Source organism: Fusarium graminearum, chromosome 1, assembly GCF_000240135.3.
Source record: "Fusarium graminearum PH-1 chromosome 1, whole genome shotgun sequence".
Taxonomy (NCBI): domain Eukaryota; kingdom Fungi; phylum Ascomycota; class Sordariomycetes; order Hypocreales; family Nectriaceae; genus Fusarium; species Fusarium graminearum.
The window spans coordinates 8,108,684-8,124,725 of record NC_026474.1 but is presented as its reverse complement, the minus strand read 5'-3'; the positions used below and the strand labels follow the sequence as shown (position 1 = coordinate 8,124,725).

The following is a 16,042-nucleotide window of genomic DNA, read 5'->3' as shown; positions in this document are numbered from 1 at the left end:
ATGAGATACTTGGGAACCACTGAACGAACGAAAATGTACCAGTATTAAAATTACTAGAGTGTATCAGGGGTTTGATTCCTCGTTAGATAGATCATGAATTCACCGTGCCTCGAGCACGTGTTTGTATATTTAAACAGATGCACAATTGTTCGATCGCGATATACCCATTCTACCATTTTTCGCCTAAACGCCTTTCCAAAATACTACCTTAATCGCTTGTAATGAATTCATATAACCGAACTTATGATTCATCCATTGGCTCTCCATCACCAGAACTCTCCCCTGTCATCGTCGACTTTTGTCCTAGCATCGAGGCAATTTGCTCCAAGCCCTCGACATCGCCTCTGGTGATTTTGCGTCCTTCACCTTGCCATTCACCATCGCGCACCTCACCCTGCTCTCCAAGTTCCAGTCCCCTCGCTGTTTCGAGGTATTTCCGCGATGCGCCTTCAACATATTCCAGACGTTCACGCCTCCAGGTGCGCGAACTACTAGTAGCATGGTCGGACGAGGTATCTTCATCCGCAGGGCCAAGATCAGGAAGCAGTGTGCGTAGTGATGTTGACAGGGCACGAAGGGCTTGTAATTGAGAGAGAGTAAACTCTGTTGTTGTTGTGATGGGCTTGTCGGTTCCTGCAGTTTGAAGGCTTGCCTTTTCGCGCAGAAATCCAAATGCTGAGCCATCCGGTGCTGGCGGCTCTGGGGCAGCTTGTCCTTCTTCTGCCTTTACACCCGGCACAACACCCAATAGAGATCTCAACTTTCCAAGTAGAGCATCGTTGCGTGTCCGCTCGCTTTCTAATGCGGTGTGCAGTCGCTGGCTAGCATGTAATCTCCTCCGTAGTGCAGTCACCGACTCAGCTGTTGGGCGATCCTGTCCTTCCAGCCCTGCAAAGTCCAGACCCTCGTAATGCCCCAAAAGCATGTATGGCTGGTCATCGGGTTTCACAGTCAAGATATTTCGCATTGTGTATAGCTCGAATAAATCGAAATTCTTGTCAATGGACGCGTTGAGCAGCGTCTCAAGCTGGTGTGTGCCATGTTCGATCTCTAGTTTGGCCGCTTCGTCGGGCGGCAGTGTGGAAGAGCCATCTTTCGGCGCGTGTTTACTAGAGAAGCCAAGAGCTTGTGGTGGGATGGAGAGTAGGAGACGTTCGACTGAGTCAAGAGCGCGGTCGGCGAGGACGTTGACTGTGTTGATAATGTCGTCAAGAAGGGACTATGGGAGAATTAATGGCCAGTCATGATGAATCTTTTCGGGAGTGACATACGGCTGGAGGATATCCAAAGTGCTCTGTTAGAAGCTCGTAGTCTGAGTTTTGTTGCGCTGCCATGTTGGGACGCTGTATCAAAGTGAGGTTGTAGTGGGAGGAAGTTGGAAGACGCGTCTCGTCGCGTAATGGGAATTGGTCAATTCATATGTTTGTTTAGTAAGTGGGCAAGTCTACGAAATCGCTTTTGGAGTCGTACAGCTTATGACAAAGAGTCAAGATATACGTAATCCTTTCTATCTGGCAGCAAAACCCTGCGGGATCCCAACTTCAAACCAAGATGGTTCCTGAAATGACTGTGCAACAATATCATGAGAGACATGTCGTCGCCTAAATCGCAAGTCGTCAGGACAATCCATCAAACCATCTGTCAATTGACAGGAGCAACCCCGCCAACTTGTGGCTTGACCCTCAACCCTGTCTTCAGTGGCTTGGCTGTGCGTCACTCCCGTACCCAGTTGATTTAGACCCAACTTAAGTTAACCGCAAGCGACTTGGCTATTCCAACCTCATTCCTTCAATTCTAGGAACGACAAATCCTATAACATTCCCTGCCAAGACAATTCATCATGTCTAAATACAAGGATATTATGAAGAATGGGTGGCATCCTGAAAAGGCAGGCACTTCCCTTAAGGGTCAAGTTGTAAGCAATCTCCTCTTCTTACCGACTATCAGAAGCTAATCTTGCTGCAGAAAGGTCTTGTTGGGAGAGGAAAGTCCGATGATGCCGACAGAGGTGACCATGTTTCTGTTCCGATATCACAACTGAAGGATCCTTCGAGCTTTGCACCACCTCCCAAACGCACTGGCACTGGTCTTATTCCAGCAGCACCCAGAAGAGATACTGCCTCCCCATCAAACCATCAGGATCCCTACGCCCCTGGCTCCCAAGAACATGGATATACCGAGTCTCAGGACCAAGCCGAGGAGCCGCCAAAACCCCGCGGTCCGTATCGTGTAGACACGACCGGCCTCTCGACAGATAACCTACCCAAGCCACCTGGACGAAGAGACGGCGCCGATGGACGTTCGGCACAGCCACCATCATATCAGTCAGCCATGACAGGTGTAGGAGGAGGAAGAGCAGCACCTCCTAGCCTACCACCACGTCTGCCCCCAAGGACCAACTCTGCGAGTACAGTGGAGAGCTCACCCGGCGCTAGCCCTGCTCCTATAAGCAGTGGACTCTTGAACCAAGGAGCAGTGAGCCGCTTGGGCGCAGCAGGTATCAATGTTCCTGGCTTCGGTATTGGTCGCTCGAATGCTGCATCTCCAAGCCCACCTCCGCCCCCGCGCGCAGGTGTCGCTGCACCTCCTCCTACGCAGACTCCATCGCATATGAGCGAACTACAGAACCGATTCTCTAAGCTCGGTTCATCGTCGTCTAATGCCAATGCAGCAGCACCCCCACCTCCCAGCGAAGGGACTACGTGGGCACAGAAACAAGCCGCTCTCAAGACTGCATCGTCGTTTCAAAAGGATCCTTCATCAGTCTCCTTTTCAGACGCCCGAGCAGCCGCCAGCACAGCCAACAACTTCCGTCAGCGCCATGGTGAACAAGTTGCCGCTGGAGCCAAGGCAGCAAATAATTTTAACCAAAAGTATGGTCTTATAGACAAAGCACAGAGCTCTTACGCGAAATTCCAAGGCAATCAAGCCCAGGATCATGATAGTGCTGCTGGAGTATCATCCCCAGGCATGACAGGTGCAGCGGGAAAGAAGAAGCCACCACCTCCACCTCCGCCCAAGAAGAAGCCGGCTCTAGTGAGCGCACCAGCTACTCCTGCTGATGATGAACCACCGCCGATTCCCATGGCAACGAGGCCCCAGTTTTGATTTACACGGCACGAGTTGAGGAAACTAGCATTGCTGGGCGCTAACGGGGTTCAATTTACCAATATTCTCTTATAGCAACTCCATGTATCACTGCAAAAAGGCGACAATGGCATAGATGGAACTCGTAACTTCTTTCTTTTTTTATTTCGTCTCGACGCTACATCTCGAGGGATATACCAGCGTCGAAATCGAGATTCGTGTGGCTCGTAATCTAAATCGCTGCTCGCCTGTTTGTCATTACAGACAGGACGGAACAGAACCAAAAACATCACCGTGGCATTATTGCCAACTTAGACCTTCGTCTCCTTAAGACCGTGCTTCCAGAAAATGGTGTAAGGGGTAACACCGTCCTCACGGTAGTTGAGGAGGACAACCCTACAAATTTATTAGCAATGCGTCAGGAAAGTCAAAATTAAGCAGCGAGGGAAGCATACATTCCATCGGGGTCCATAGACTCGCCGGTGTAGAACTCGAAGTCCTTGAACTTGGGGACGATGGTGTCCTTGACGAATTTTGAAGCACCGGTCTCGAAAGCCTTGATGTCTTCGGCGGAAGAACCGTTCTCCTGAAGCTTGGCCTTGATGGCCTTCATGTAGCCTAAACTAACGTCAGCAATCTGCTTAATCATTCCTGTAATATTTCTATACCCTTGAGGTAAGCCAGGTAGCTCTTCTTGTCAAAGGTGGTGCTCTGGAGACGGAAGGAGTTGACAATGTTGTTGACCTTGACCGCGCCGTCGTCGAGATCCTCAGCAGCCTCCTCGGCGGAAGCGTTGGCACCGATGTCTAGAAGAAATTATCAGCAAAAAGTAAAGAGGCATGTTTGTTGACAGCAGATTGTGCTGAACATTTGCAACTACATACTAACTTCGACAGCACCCTCCTCGATCATGGCACAGTCGGCCTCGTAGACGATGCCATCAACCTCCTTGAGGTCGTAGGAGTCGGAGATGAGCTCGTCACCGTTGAGGATGTCCTGTAATTGCAGTCGTCAGTAAAAGATCATGCGAATAGTGGCACAGCCGAGCGCGGGGTAGAAGGATCAACAGAAGGCGGGGTACTGAAGATGGGAAACACAGTAGAGCAAGTGGTTTGTTCGGGGATCGTACGTTGTAGATAAGCATGATGGCGGTATGAGTCTGTTGGACCTTTGGAGATATTTAGAGTGGGATGGTGAGAAGAGAAAGGACTGGCAAAGAGGAGCGCAGCAGGGGAAGAAATAGAGCCTGATGATAATAAAAATCAAAAGGCCCAGTGGCGGGGTAGTGGGGGCTTCAAAGAGATTAGCGGCACGCAAAGTAAAAAGGCACGTCTAGACGCCGTAAAATTTTTCCGCTACCGTGAGCTCTCAGCCAATCAAGCATCCCAGGTGGATTCTCAAAAGCATCAAATTCGTGTGAGAGTTTGGTATTCAGGCTTTTTCTCGGAGAGTATAAGTTACAGAGAAGTTGACTCATGAATTCAAAGTCCCAGGATTGTGGGTATGAGTTTTCATGTTGACTCAATATTCTGAGTAAAGTTCAAGTTTGAAATGGTGAGTCTCTTTGGAAAGCTTCCCCTGGCTGGTGAGCAAAAACTACCCAAGCTGACCACCAAGCTGGCTTCCAGCTAACAAGTGATGGGCAGGATTTATACTACGTGGTTGCAATGTAATAGGTCAGTCACGGTCCAATAGAATTACACGGCAGACGTAGTCGAGATCAGCATCTCAACTGTCGTGTCATCCTCAGGATACAGTACCGCCAACTTCACAATTCCTGTCTAAAACACATGGACATTCTTTCGATATCGAATTCTTTATGCATTTCCCGTGACCAAATACCCAAATCGGAGCACAGTATCCGGAAGCCGCGGTGACTTTGCACGCCTGTTCAAGTGATGATCTTCAACACCTGACAAGGTAGGCCAGGGGTCAAATTTGCCCCGGATTTATACGCGGGTTGAGCTTGCTTCACGCTCGCGTTCAGTTCAGGGAAAGGGAATCTAAACGACCCTGACCACAACTGACATGATCCAGAGGCATGCCCCTGGTCTAGTCAAATCTGAAGCTGGGACTATTTGAGCAAACAACGTATGACCTGCTGGTGACGTTTCAGTGGCATGAGCCACAGTAGGCTTTGCAAGGCTTGGTCTACGCTCAAAGCATAAACAGGCGATGGAGCAGTGATACAAATGAATAAGGACAAGGACATACGTTTTCTGAGTCCATTGAAGGACTGTATTAGTGAAGTGAACCCACTTTCTCAGCAGTGCAATTCTGTGCGACGTTACGGATACTTTAACACATGTGATTGATTTAGGTATTGTAATTAAACTGACATGTCAACACCAGCACAGTGACACGCGTGGGCTGATGCCGCCACTCCATGGTGATACAAAATGCCATGATCCATGATGCGACGTCGGTAGACAGGGAATTGGGATTGCCCTTTGAGAGTACGAGGTCTGAAATGGCGCATCAAACGTCGTTAAAGGAGAGGGGGGAATAATGATGCTGTCTGTTTAAGGAAAGGAGATTGATTACTGTATTGTAGTCTCCTTGGCACGGGCACGGAATGATTATGGGCTTCTCCATCGCACAGTTGATTGTCTCCGAAGCTCCCGAGCAAAATGTACTGTATATCAGTATTTTTCGCTTGTACCTGAGGTAGGTTGCCACTTTAGAGGCCCCAGCGGCACCAGCGATTGGACGAACGCGCCTTAATCTAATCTTCCCTCCTGCCCCCCAGGGCCCCCAGCCCAAGCCCAAGCCCAGCTTAGTCCCGTCTTAATAACTTGATCTTGCCTTTCCATCCAAAAGCTTGACGCTCCCTTTTCCCTCCAATTCCTTGTTATCCTCCAGCTCTAAAACCTGACCCTCATTTGTCCGAAAAAGAGACTCACCTGTTGAATAATTGGTTTTTTAATTGCTTGTCTGTTTACAGTTGTGCGGCTTGCGCTCAGCTTCAACCTATTCGCTCCTTTCCTCAACTTAACTACGTCTAAATTTATACTCGCGACGCATCAAAAGTATAGCACATACTCTAATATCCAACCCCGTCATGGGCAACGACAGCTCCATCCTCGCCGACGGTTCCGCAATGGTCGCGCCCGGCACATCATTCAACCACACGCTCTTCGAAACTGCTCTACCGCCGCTGCCCATCTTCAGCCTCGAGGTCCAGCCTGACCTCTTGTCCTGGGTCTCCGACTTTTGGCTCAACCTCCTGCTCCCTGTCGTCGTCTACTGGGTCTTGTCTCTCACATTCCACGCCATCGACGTCCTCGACTTATTCCCTCAACATCGACTTCACACGCCCGAAGAAATCACAAAGCGCAATCACGTCTCCCGTTATGAAGTCGCTCGTGATGTTATCGTGCAGCAAGTCATCCAGGTTGTTACCGGCGCACTCCTTGCCTTGTCGGAACCCCCCGAAATGGTAGGCAAGGGCGAGTATGACGTTGCTGTTTGGGCTACCCGCATTCGTATTGCCCAAAGAGCTCTCCCAACTCTCCTCAGTCTCGTCGGCCTCAATGCTACCGCCATCTCCAAGGGTCTTCTCGATTCCCATCCCCTGCTGGCCGGGGCAATCGCTGGTGGTTACTACCCTTCTCTCGTTAACGCGAACTCGGAACCTGCTTTCGCGTCGTGGGAGATCACACTTGCCAAGATCATTTACAACTTCATGATACCCGCCATTCAATACTTTATCGGCGCCGCCATCATCGATACTTGGCAGTACTTCCTCCACCGATTGATGCACGTCAACAAGTGGCTGTATGGTAAGTTTCACGCGAGCAATGCGTTGCCGGCTCTTACTGCGGCTTTGCCATCAATTAAGTTTCGCTATAGCTAACTGGGTCTGCAGCTCACTTCCACTCCCGCCACCACCGTCTTTATGTGCCTTACGCCTACGGTGCTCTCTACAACCACCCTGTTGAGGGATTCCTCCTCGATACTCTCGGTGCTGCCGTCGCATTCAAGGTTACTCGCATGACTCTTCGCCAAGGAATCCTGTTCTTCTCCATGTCTACAATCAAGACTGTCGACGACCACTGTGGCTACGCTTTCCCATGGGACCCTCTTCAGCTCGTTACCAGTAACAACGCCGAATACCACGATATTCATCATCAACATTACGGAATCAAGACCAACTTTGCCCAGCCTTTCTTCACATTCTGGGACACTCTTCTCGACACAAAGTACAAGGGCTCAAGAAGCAACAAGCCCAGTGAGAAGAAGGCCAAGCAAGAGGCCAAGGCCCGGTAAATTTCGCCTGGAGCATTAACATATGAATTGTTTTGATTTCAGCATGAGGAGCACATGATACGCAAACCAATGAGAAAATAAAAACATTACTTGGGTGCTGGGGATCGCTGGCATGCGATCGGTTTGTCAACGCGTTATTCAATGGGGGCGCTTTTTGCTACGGGTTGGATTGGTTGCGGGCATGACATCGTTTTTCAGCATCGACATTTATTATCAAGGCTCGAAGCTCAAGGTAATATCTTTAATTCACGGCTTTAATGAGGCGCCCGATGGACCAACTCCTTGGGCCTAATATATCCTTCCCACTTTCGTTATCATCAAACCACCACTCCTGTCGTGTCATCGAGCCTCTCTGCGATAATCGAGATAGAGCTGGTTGGGTAGCAGCAGGGAGTGACCGTCGAGGAAACGGTGCTGCTGGGTGGACGATTGTTTTTCACCCTGTTTGTTTTGCATCTGAATTTGTACCATACTGTTTGGAATGCGATGTACGGATCGTTTTTAGCGGCAGGGGAGACACGCATTTGCGAGATTGTCAACTTGAAGCTCATTCCTGTAGAAGCGAGAGCAGGACATAGTCGAAACAGAAGGGAATATATCAAGAGAATGAATTTGTTCAAGTACATAATACTGTGTTTCAGATTGAACCTCGGGATGATTGAGAATCATATTATCAGCAGTTGTTATTCTGAAACTGGGACGCGTCGTAGTATGATGGGCTTCATGCCTGCATTGAATGTGTTGGGTGCTCAGTTCACTCTTCTGAGTTGAAAGATACCCACATGGAGTATGTCATAGCACATCGTCAGTCTCAGGGAGGTTTGATGCATTCAAATCTGAGCACTATTAAGTTAGAGATCGCATTGCGCATTGTGAGCTGAAGCATGAGCCAAGTTGAACGTGAAGGTAGCATTAGAATTTGACAAGACATGTCAGGCAAGGGCACAATCATGCATTACTGCAATCAGGCTTGATGTTGGGGTTTCTACACTGCTTAAAGTTTGTACGGCAATGTCCGTCTCGTCAGAATGGTACGATCAATGTTTGTGCGTAGGTTGAGACTTTGCGCCGTGGATATTGAAGACATATTGCCAACAGTCTATAGAGTGAGCTTGGAGATGCTATACATGAGACTAATCACTGTTAAGCTCATATCTCTTCTTAGATCGAATGAGTCTTCATTCATTTATACATGAGACTAGACAAAATGAGCATAACTAGGCAATCAATGAGAGTAGACAAAGAAACCCTGGACATCATGGAAAACACAGTTATCTGAAAGGTCGAAATCATGATTGACTATTTATTTTCCCTTTCATCATATAGCTAGGGTGGTCGAAATTGGGAAATCATGATCATGACAACTGCCAGTCTACTTACCCTGCAGAACTGTGTAAGAGTATTCCAAGACAGGTTGCGCTCTTGCTTAAGTTTGCGCTATCGAACTCTACAATTACTTTTACAATATGAGAGGAGTAGAAGAAGGAGATGGAAATTCTTAAGAATAGTATTCAATGTAACATCCTTATTCAGTGCGGTTGGGTGAAGTGAATTGCTTATGAGCTTGATGGTCGTGTATTGCACAGAGTCAAAGTATTTATCCCCTGTTTGTACAAACACTAAACCCGGATCTCCAAATCCAACGTCACATAGCTTATCTTATTTTAAAATTGCTTATGTTTGAATACATTGCCTGTCCTATCAATGACTGATTGTATCAATATCGTGAAACGACATGTAAGAAAGGAAGTATTGTAGTTAACCTATACCATAGTGAGTGATCAGAACTCATATCACTTATTCGCTCCGCTCCTTTCATCAACGACTCCATACTCAAGACTAGCACGCCGATGGGCTAGAGGAAGTTATTAAAGTATTATGTGGTCGTGCGTGCTGTATATAGTACCGGAATAAACTATGGCATTGAACAGCGGTGAAACGCTGAAACAAAAACGCTTTGCTCAAGAGCAGATTTGATATGCGGGGGGATGACAGCCTCGAAATTGATTTCATGGGGCGAAGAGAAGCAGAGCGTGATACCTTCTCAGCTAGCAGACTTCGAATAAAATTTATCGCGCCGTTTGCTGTTTTCCAACGTTTGGACCTCAGACTAAGAAAGCACCGACCTGAAGTTGGGTCCATGATTGTGGCTCCCGGAGATGAAGATGTTCGCTGGTTGTATGTAGGGCGTTCGTTGAATCATGTATGTCTGTGTCACGTTCCACAATGACAAGACGGATAGGGAAAACATTTGACTGTCTGCTTGTCTCAGCCACAAGAACTATACTACGTAATACACAAGTTGTACAAACATAACCAGCCGAGTGGATAGTTCGGTAGACTAGTTACGGATGTTTCATATAGAAGATAACGGCACGGGGAAGATCAAGCGAGGACTATCCGTACTTTATGTGCATTAGACATACCTGAGAAGACGGTTCGTTATCTTCCGCCTTGGCGTCCTGTCAGCATGAATGTCTAGAGTAAAATTCTTGATCATGATTTTTTTCTTTCTCGATGTTGATCGATGTATCCACATAGATACAGGGAGACAGGTTGGAGAGGGAGAGAACACTATGGCCTATTAATCCTCCACAACAGAATGGGTCTGTCTGTGTATTGTGGGCTGAGTTGGCGTCGGGATGGGAAAAGCAAAGGACATAGCACATGTGACTTGGCAATATCAAGTTTCCCTGGAAGTTCTCCGAAAGGTGAGAATATCGTGACGTGATTCACCGCGGAGAAAAGCAAAGTCAACAAGGCGTTGGAAGGGGGATGATGATAAGGGCGGATATCAAAGTCTTGTCTGTATCCGAGACAATAAAAAGCAGTTGTGTAATTTATTGTGCATTCATGCTTACTGCAGCTGCAGCTTAAAGTGCGTAGAAGGCGTCGAGAAGAAAACGTTAACGATTGGGCTTGCAGCTGTTGCCCACGGTGATGACCGACGACGTGGCTGCGATAGATACCAACCAAATATCAACTCAAACTTGCTGATTCGTATGCATGCGAGTACGGATACAAAATCCTCTCTTTCCTTTTCTCTTTCCTTTCCCGTACATCCGGGTTGGGTCTGGGTTGGTCAGACCTATTATTGACTCTCCCTGTCCCTACTTAGAGCGCCGACACCAAATTACCTACCCGCTGCTCCATGCGACTAACTGTAGAGGTGGCGGCTCAGGCGGGTTTCAGTGGCTTCAATTAATAGGACCCTGAATTTTCATGTCAACTGGTGCTCGAGCTTATAAGTGGAGAGCTCAGACTGGAATGAGGCCTACCTCCTAAGAACTTGAAGTCACAGGTGAGTGTCATTTGTTTGGGACTTTGACGATTACTTGTTTTTAATCCGTAGTATAGTTTATGTTGACTCATATGGTTCGTTAAAACGAGATTGAATAAGCAGCCACACAATCTTCACTCTTGCAGCTGAACTATTGATATGTTGGCCAATCCAAACCACACCCGTCCCTCCCCTTTTGAGGATCCAAGACATGGCAATTAGCCAAGTGTCGGCAGTAATAAATCGCACAACCAGCCAAGCTGCCATGCTTACAAAATGCCCCGTCTTTTATGACGCCCTCGGTGGTTTCACGATCCCAGAATCCCGGCTGGGTTTGGTGAGGATCCCTGTCAGTTGACGATCCACAAGGTCTCAGGCTGAGCACTAACGCTCGTTGGAGTTTAGAACATCATGTTCAGTTCGATGTTGGAAGCGCTCGAGACGCCTACTCGGCCAATAGCAGCTCACCAATGTTCGATATGCTAGGAAACCCTTGTTATTGCGATACAGACCAGCGAAGATCGCTCTTGTTCCCCTAAGGCCTTTGTTACTTTGTCTCTGTCCCTTTGTTATCTGTAGTACAATTCTCACCATGCATGTCTTTGTCCTTCTTTGTCTGTCAGAGATCTCGCTGACAATAACAATAACAAAGACATGTCGTGTCGTGTCAGCCAGCGACTGCAGATCATCGCATCGAGGCATGCATCTGTGCCGTCAATTGGTGATCACCAATAGCGGGAGGTAACCTTGTAGAAGCAGGCAATATCTGATAGCGCAAGCCCGATAGGCCAATAGCCCAAGACCCATCCCGGAAGCAGCAAGTCTTCCCCCCTTGACGCCTTTTGTGCAGGGTTTAGGAGCCTCTCAACCTCTCACGATCTCAGCTTGGTTGGTCCTACTGGAGGCCGATACATGCAACATTGACCTGGGCTAAGCTGAATTGTTATGAGTCTCTTCCAATCGTAACAAGCGAAGTGACGGAGTTTCTGGTTTTACTTAACCTTAATCGATTGGCGAGGTCCTTGACTCTATATACTTACGTCAGGTTTAATTAATTCGAAGGGTGGAAGGAGCTTTTCTTCCCCATCTTTGCAAGACACACCTGGATCTTTCCTCCCGCTCTTTCCGCAATCTCGAATTCCCACGCCATTGTTAAGTCAAGCCAAGGTGGGAAGGAACCTAGTCTCATATTTCCTTCCTTTTTCCAGTCAACTGTACTGAATTCGCATCTTCCATGCTTCTGTGTCTGCATCTACTTCTCCCTTCTTCCCTTCTTCCCTCCCATCCATTCCTCATCTGAGACTGAGACGGCCAATAACGCAAACTAAACGAAGCCAAACACAATTAAACAAGAGTCTACGTCTCTTTGTTAGTGGAACCCTCCTTCGTCCGCGCGCGCACGCCTTTGCAATTGCACTTGCACTGGCACTGGCACTGGCACTTGCAGCATCGATCACCTTGGGGCCACGACTTTGCTCGAGTGTCGCAGGCGAGAAGCAAGCAACTTCCGTTACGAACACCAGCCAGCAAGCAGGCAGGCAATCAACTACACACTAGCCGCCCTTGCTTCTCCGCTTACGTCTTTGTTCTATCTACTCTGTGCGTTGTGCTGCTTCGCCTCAGACGCCGACTATTCTCGTCTCGCTTCCGCGTCGCCTGGCATTCAATGCCTTGCGCATAAGCGCTGTCCTTCTGTGACGCATTCCGTACCTGAGTTTGCCCCATTTCTCGGTACCCGTTGATATTCGTCAAGCATTGTTCCAAAAACTCCGTCGCAGCGCTTACTATCCGTCAACTCCCAGGGCTCTCGCCAGATCATTGGCTGCCAGCAAGTTCACAGTAGTTCGGTAGTCTCACATCCAATCATCAGCACCCAATCTCAAGTCTCTAACACCAGTTCGCGCCCGTCTGAACATGCGACGAACACCTCATGGTGTTTCATCGGCCTCCCATTGTTGTTTAATCTCGAGCTCTCATAGTTCCCAGCATCAGAGTCTTTAGGCGCTATCGTGGGCCTCTTTGGCTGCTTTGCCGTATTAGTCCCAAGCTCATCAAAAATCCCTACAGCGGGTTCTTCCATATTAACTGTGCTGAAGACCCGTCACCTGTTGTTTATCATGGATCCATCAACAACCCTCTTTACTTTCTTGCTGTGAGTTCGGACCGTTTTTTGTTTCTTCTTCTTTTTAAATCATCATCTTCTTTGTTTGCTTGTTTGCTCCCTCCCTTACTTCGCTTCTCGCTGGTCGACATCTGATCCACTACTGCTTGCCCTGCGGATCGCCTACGAAACCGTTGATTCGGTCTAATCCCGCTACAACCATTGTTCTTCTATTCCCTTGTTCAATCGCATTCATCTCGATTGCGACAGCTTCAATCTCCGAACATTCCCTTTGTGTTTCAATTATCGAACGTTACCATTCCACCCTGTACCCCGGATCGGCACTCGTTACCTAGAAGTGTCTTATTTGCCGTGGTATGCTCCAATTGTCTTATTCTTCTCACGCCCTTGCATGAATCTCATCTGAATATGGCCCTGTCCCCGACCAGCCCCCCTAGTGTTCAAGACACGAGAATGTATGGGAGAAAAAACAAAGTCGCATGTTTTCTTTTGTTACAACGCCTGCCCACGGTCTGAGCTGAAGTCAGCGTCGGATCTATCCCAGCCAGCCTCCCTCCAGTTGCACTGCTTGGTATGGATACATGTATGAATAAGACTGGAGAAATGGTTGGGCTCAGCTGGAAGGTTGCTGTACAATCTGCCGGGTATCCAATCCACGGATCGATCCATGGGTTCCCTTGTCTCCCCACGATTGCCAGCTCTATCACTCATGTCCACCAAGTTGTTTCTTTACCCCTTGGCCCCAGCGAGTGTGGCTGGCTGTGGTGCAATTTCCCTGGCCTACCCTTCTCTTCCTTTACTTCCATTCCACTTCCATGCCTTTACCCGATAGCTCTCAACGACGGCCGCTGACAAGCATCCCCAGTCAAACACACCCTTCAACTCAGTCCGTGCATCTCATTGGGTCGTGGGACAATTTTAGCCAATCTCACCCCATGCAACGAGACACCCGGCGGGGCCGTGACCAGTGGAGAGGTTGCTATTCTTTTCGTGACATTGTCTGTGACGACGTTTCCGTCTCGGCTTCTGCGACGTGCGCTGGCTCAGGCGTAGCTACAGGCGCTGGAACAAGCTCAAGCTCAGGTACCGCTTCGTATCCCGTCAAGAGGCACGGTGGTCTCAAGATGGGTCACACCTATTATTACTACGTACGTACTGTACCTATTTCCATTTGTTTCGGTACACCATATTGCACTACATTGCTTAACAAAACCATCCCTCTCCCTTGCGTCAAACTAACGAATATTTCCTGCTTATACTTCCATTCGTTCATCTTTTTCCCTTTTGCCCAACCACCTAAACACATTTAATCAACCTCTTCACGCTCACTTGCTTTCGATTCTTCATCCACTCATTTACATCATTTTCTTAATCCAGTCATTCATTCATTCTAATCATGGGCTTTCAGTATGAGCTAGATGGCTCCGTCGAGACACACGACCCAGCCTTGCCTTCAACCACAGCCTGTCCATATCTTCCTGGCCAAACAGTCAATACTTTAATCGTTCCTGTCGAGCAGGCTCTCCGACAGCGAAGTGCTTCACTTACTTCCATACATACTGCCGATTTAAAAACCATGAACCCCGAATCAAAATACACCACACCTCGACCCGCGCCCTCAGCACCTGTCAACTACATTCCTTATCGGGTTGGCTCATCTCCCGCACTGCACCACAAGTCTTCTTCTAGGTCATTATCACCAGCCCCGGCGGCATGGAAGCGCTTATTTGGTCGCAAGACGAATTCAGATGGGGAACGTGGCCGATCTCCAGCTCCCCACGACACACATGAGGATGTGGATTACCGTTGCACAACACCATCAGAGGGCACTCGAACAAGAGATATCTCACCTGAGTCTCTTCGGCGCTTCCTGTCCGATGACAGCCCTCGTCCTGGATCCAGTCTTAGTGAGAGGCCATCAATCATGATTCCTGATGATATCGTGGAGGACAATGAAAACGACGATGACGATAACTTCGCCTCTTCTGCGGCCTCTGATGGCCAGCCTTACGTTACTCATCTCTCACCGCCTCCTTTCAAGCGATCTCTCTCATCCGAATCTGTCAGAGCCGACATGCTTCACTCTAGCTCGCTGCGCCCAAGTTCCGCCAAGTCTTCCAAACACAGCTGGTTGGAGACCACCAGCGTACCTGCATCAGCGGTGATTCCTTCTCGCCCTAGGTTAGAGTCACTCCGACCACGAATCAACCCTGCAACAAGCTTCTTCCTGTCGCCGGCCACCCCAAACTTTCCCGAGGACGAAGGAACCAACTTCTTCGATCTTACTGATGACGAGGACGATGTTGCATCAAACAACAATAGCGAGATCCTTTCATTTCAGCCAGCACTCGGCATGCTCTCCACCACCGACTCATTCGAGTGCTATAGCCTCCCAGAGTCGCAAGGCCACGGCCCCAAGACTGCTGAGTCTCAATCACCTTACCCGAAGGTGAACTCTCCATCTCTGCTTCCCCAAGGCGATTCGGGCTTTGCTGTCGGCGGAAACAACTTCCTTGGTGCTCCCATTGACACAGGACTCGACGACTTTGCAGCCGAGTTGGGGTGGATGGCCGATATCATTGGCTCCAAGGTCAACTAGGCATTGTCATAAACTCGGGTTTTCCTCACGATACTACAAATCGACCTTGATTAAGGACCGAACACTCATCAAATTCTACAATCTATGTCGTTTCCACAGCGTTTCCTTCCAGTTATTGAAAAATTTCAGTTCAACATTCGATGAACACAATCATAGCGGGGTTTGCATTTTGGCGTTGGAGAAAAGAAAAGGGTTCAGCTGGGCAAGCTGACGATATATACGGACCTCCACAGGGATGGTAATAAGGAACGGGCCAGGATGAAAGGAAAAACAAAAAAACATAAAAAAGGACATATAAAGAGCGGGAAGGGATGGGGACATCATGGTTCACGAGACAGACGGACGACACGGCAGTTATTGCAACACGACTGGGAAATCAAGGTTCCCAGAAGTACGGTTTGCGGATTGGGTCATTTGCTTAGATTCTCGTCAAGTAAAGTGGTTCAACTATCGCAAAACGTTGAATTTTAGATCAAATAATAAGGCAAAAAAATGGCAATTCACAATACTGTTCCGGTCCCGTCGCATTACTCTCGTCCATTTATCAATTCTTTAATAGAAACGTGACAATAACAATACATTTTCATGTCGAAGCCTGTTTTCTCCGACCTAGGTATATGGTGTATTTCTATGTGGTGGTACATGTTGTAATGCCTATCATGTTATCATACAGACTCCGTCAAGC

The 16,042-nt window shown here is 48.3% G+C and overlaps 5 protein-coding genes across 5 annotated transcripts; 3 read left to right on the top strand and 2 right to left on the bottom strand.

Annotated features, from left to right (window-relative positions):
• Positions 1–241: 241 nt before the first annotated feature.
• Positions 242–1,334, bottom strand: FGSG_02525 (uncharacterized protein; the record flags this gene model as incomplete). Its single annotated transcript, XM_011320157.1, has 2 exons — positions 242–1,219; positions 1,272–1,334. The coding sequence occupies 2 exons, from the start codon at positions 1,332–1,334 to the stop codon at positions 242–244; spliced, it is 1,041 nt and encodes a 346-aa protein (XP_011318459.1).
• Positions 1,335–1,840: 506 nt separating this feature from the next.
• FGSG_02524 (uncharacterized protein) lies at positions 1,841–3,108 on the top strand (the record flags this gene model as incomplete). The annotated part of the gene is made up of 2 exons (XM_011320156.1): positions 1,841–1,915; positions 1,966–3,108. The coding sequence occupies 2 exons, from the start codon at positions 1,841–1,843 to the stop codon at positions 3,106–3,108; spliced, it is 1,218 nt and encodes a 405-aa protein (XP_011318458.1).
• A 111-nt stretch (positions 3,109–3,219) lies between these two features.
• FGSG_02523 (uncharacterized protein) lies at positions 3,220–4,328 on the bottom strand. The gene is made up of 5 exons (XM_011320155.1): positions 4,217–4,328; positions 3,972–4,083; positions 3,756–3,893; positions 3,543–3,705; positions 3,220–3,483 (listed from the first exon to the last, which is right to left on the bottom strand). The coding sequence occupies exons 1-5, from the start codon at positions 4,229–4,231 to the stop codon at positions 3,399–3,401; spliced, it is 513 nt and encodes a 170-aa protein (XP_011318457.1). The 5' UTR covers positions 4,232–4,328; the 3' UTR covers positions 3,220–3,398.
• A 1,575-nt stretch (positions 4,329–5,903) lies between these two features.
• On the top strand, positions 5,904–8,081 carry FGSG_02522 (SUR2 protein). Its single transcript, XM_011320154.1, has 2 exons — positions 5,904–6,869; positions 6,956–8,081. Exons 1-2 carry the CDS (start codon positions 6,149–6,151, stop codon positions 7,354–7,356), a joined length of 1,122 nt encoding a protein of 373 aa, XP_011318456.1. The 5' UTR covers positions 5,904–6,148; the 3' UTR covers positions 7,357–8,081.
• Positions 8,082–12,848: 4,767 nt separating this feature from the next.
• Positions 12,849–15,892, top strand: FGSG_02521 (uncharacterized protein). Its single transcript, XM_011320153.1, has 3 exons — positions 12,849–13,112; positions 13,624–13,906; positions 14,167–15,892. Exons 2-3 carry the CDS (start codon positions 13,694–13,696, stop codon positions 15,355–15,357), a joined length of 1,404 nt encoding a protein of 467 aa, XP_011318455.1. The 5' UTR covers positions 12,849–13,112; positions 13,624–13,693; the 3' UTR covers positions 15,358–15,892.
• The last annotated feature ends 150 nt before the right edge of the window (positions 15,893–16,042 follow it).

Coding starts and splice junctions, on each gene's coding strand:
- FGSG_02523 (XM_011320155.1), bottom strand. Junction 3,894..3,971: donor GGAGGGTGCTGTCGAAGTTA/GTATGTAGTTGC, acceptor AATTTCTTCTAG/ACATCGGTGCCAACGCTTCC. Junction 3,706..3,755: donor CTACCTGGCTTACCTCAAGG/GTATAGAAATAT, acceptor ACGTTAGTTTAG/GCTACATGAAGGCCATCAAG.
- FGSG_02522 (XM_011320154.1), top strand. CDS start 6,149: ATGGGCAACGACAGCTCCATCCTCGCCGACGGTTCCGCAATGGTCGCG. Junction 6,870..6,955: donor CGTCAACAAGTGGCTGTATG/GTAAGTTTCACG, acceptor CTGGGTCTGCAG/CTCACTTCCACTCCCGCCAC.
- FGSG_02521 (XM_011320153.1), top strand. CDS start 13,694: ATGCAACGAGACACCCGGCGGGGCCGTGACCAGTGGAGAGGTTGCTAT. Junction 13,907..14,166: donor GTCACACCTATTATTACTAC/GTACGTACTGTA, acceptor ATGGGCTTTCAG/TATGAGCTAGATGGCTCCGT.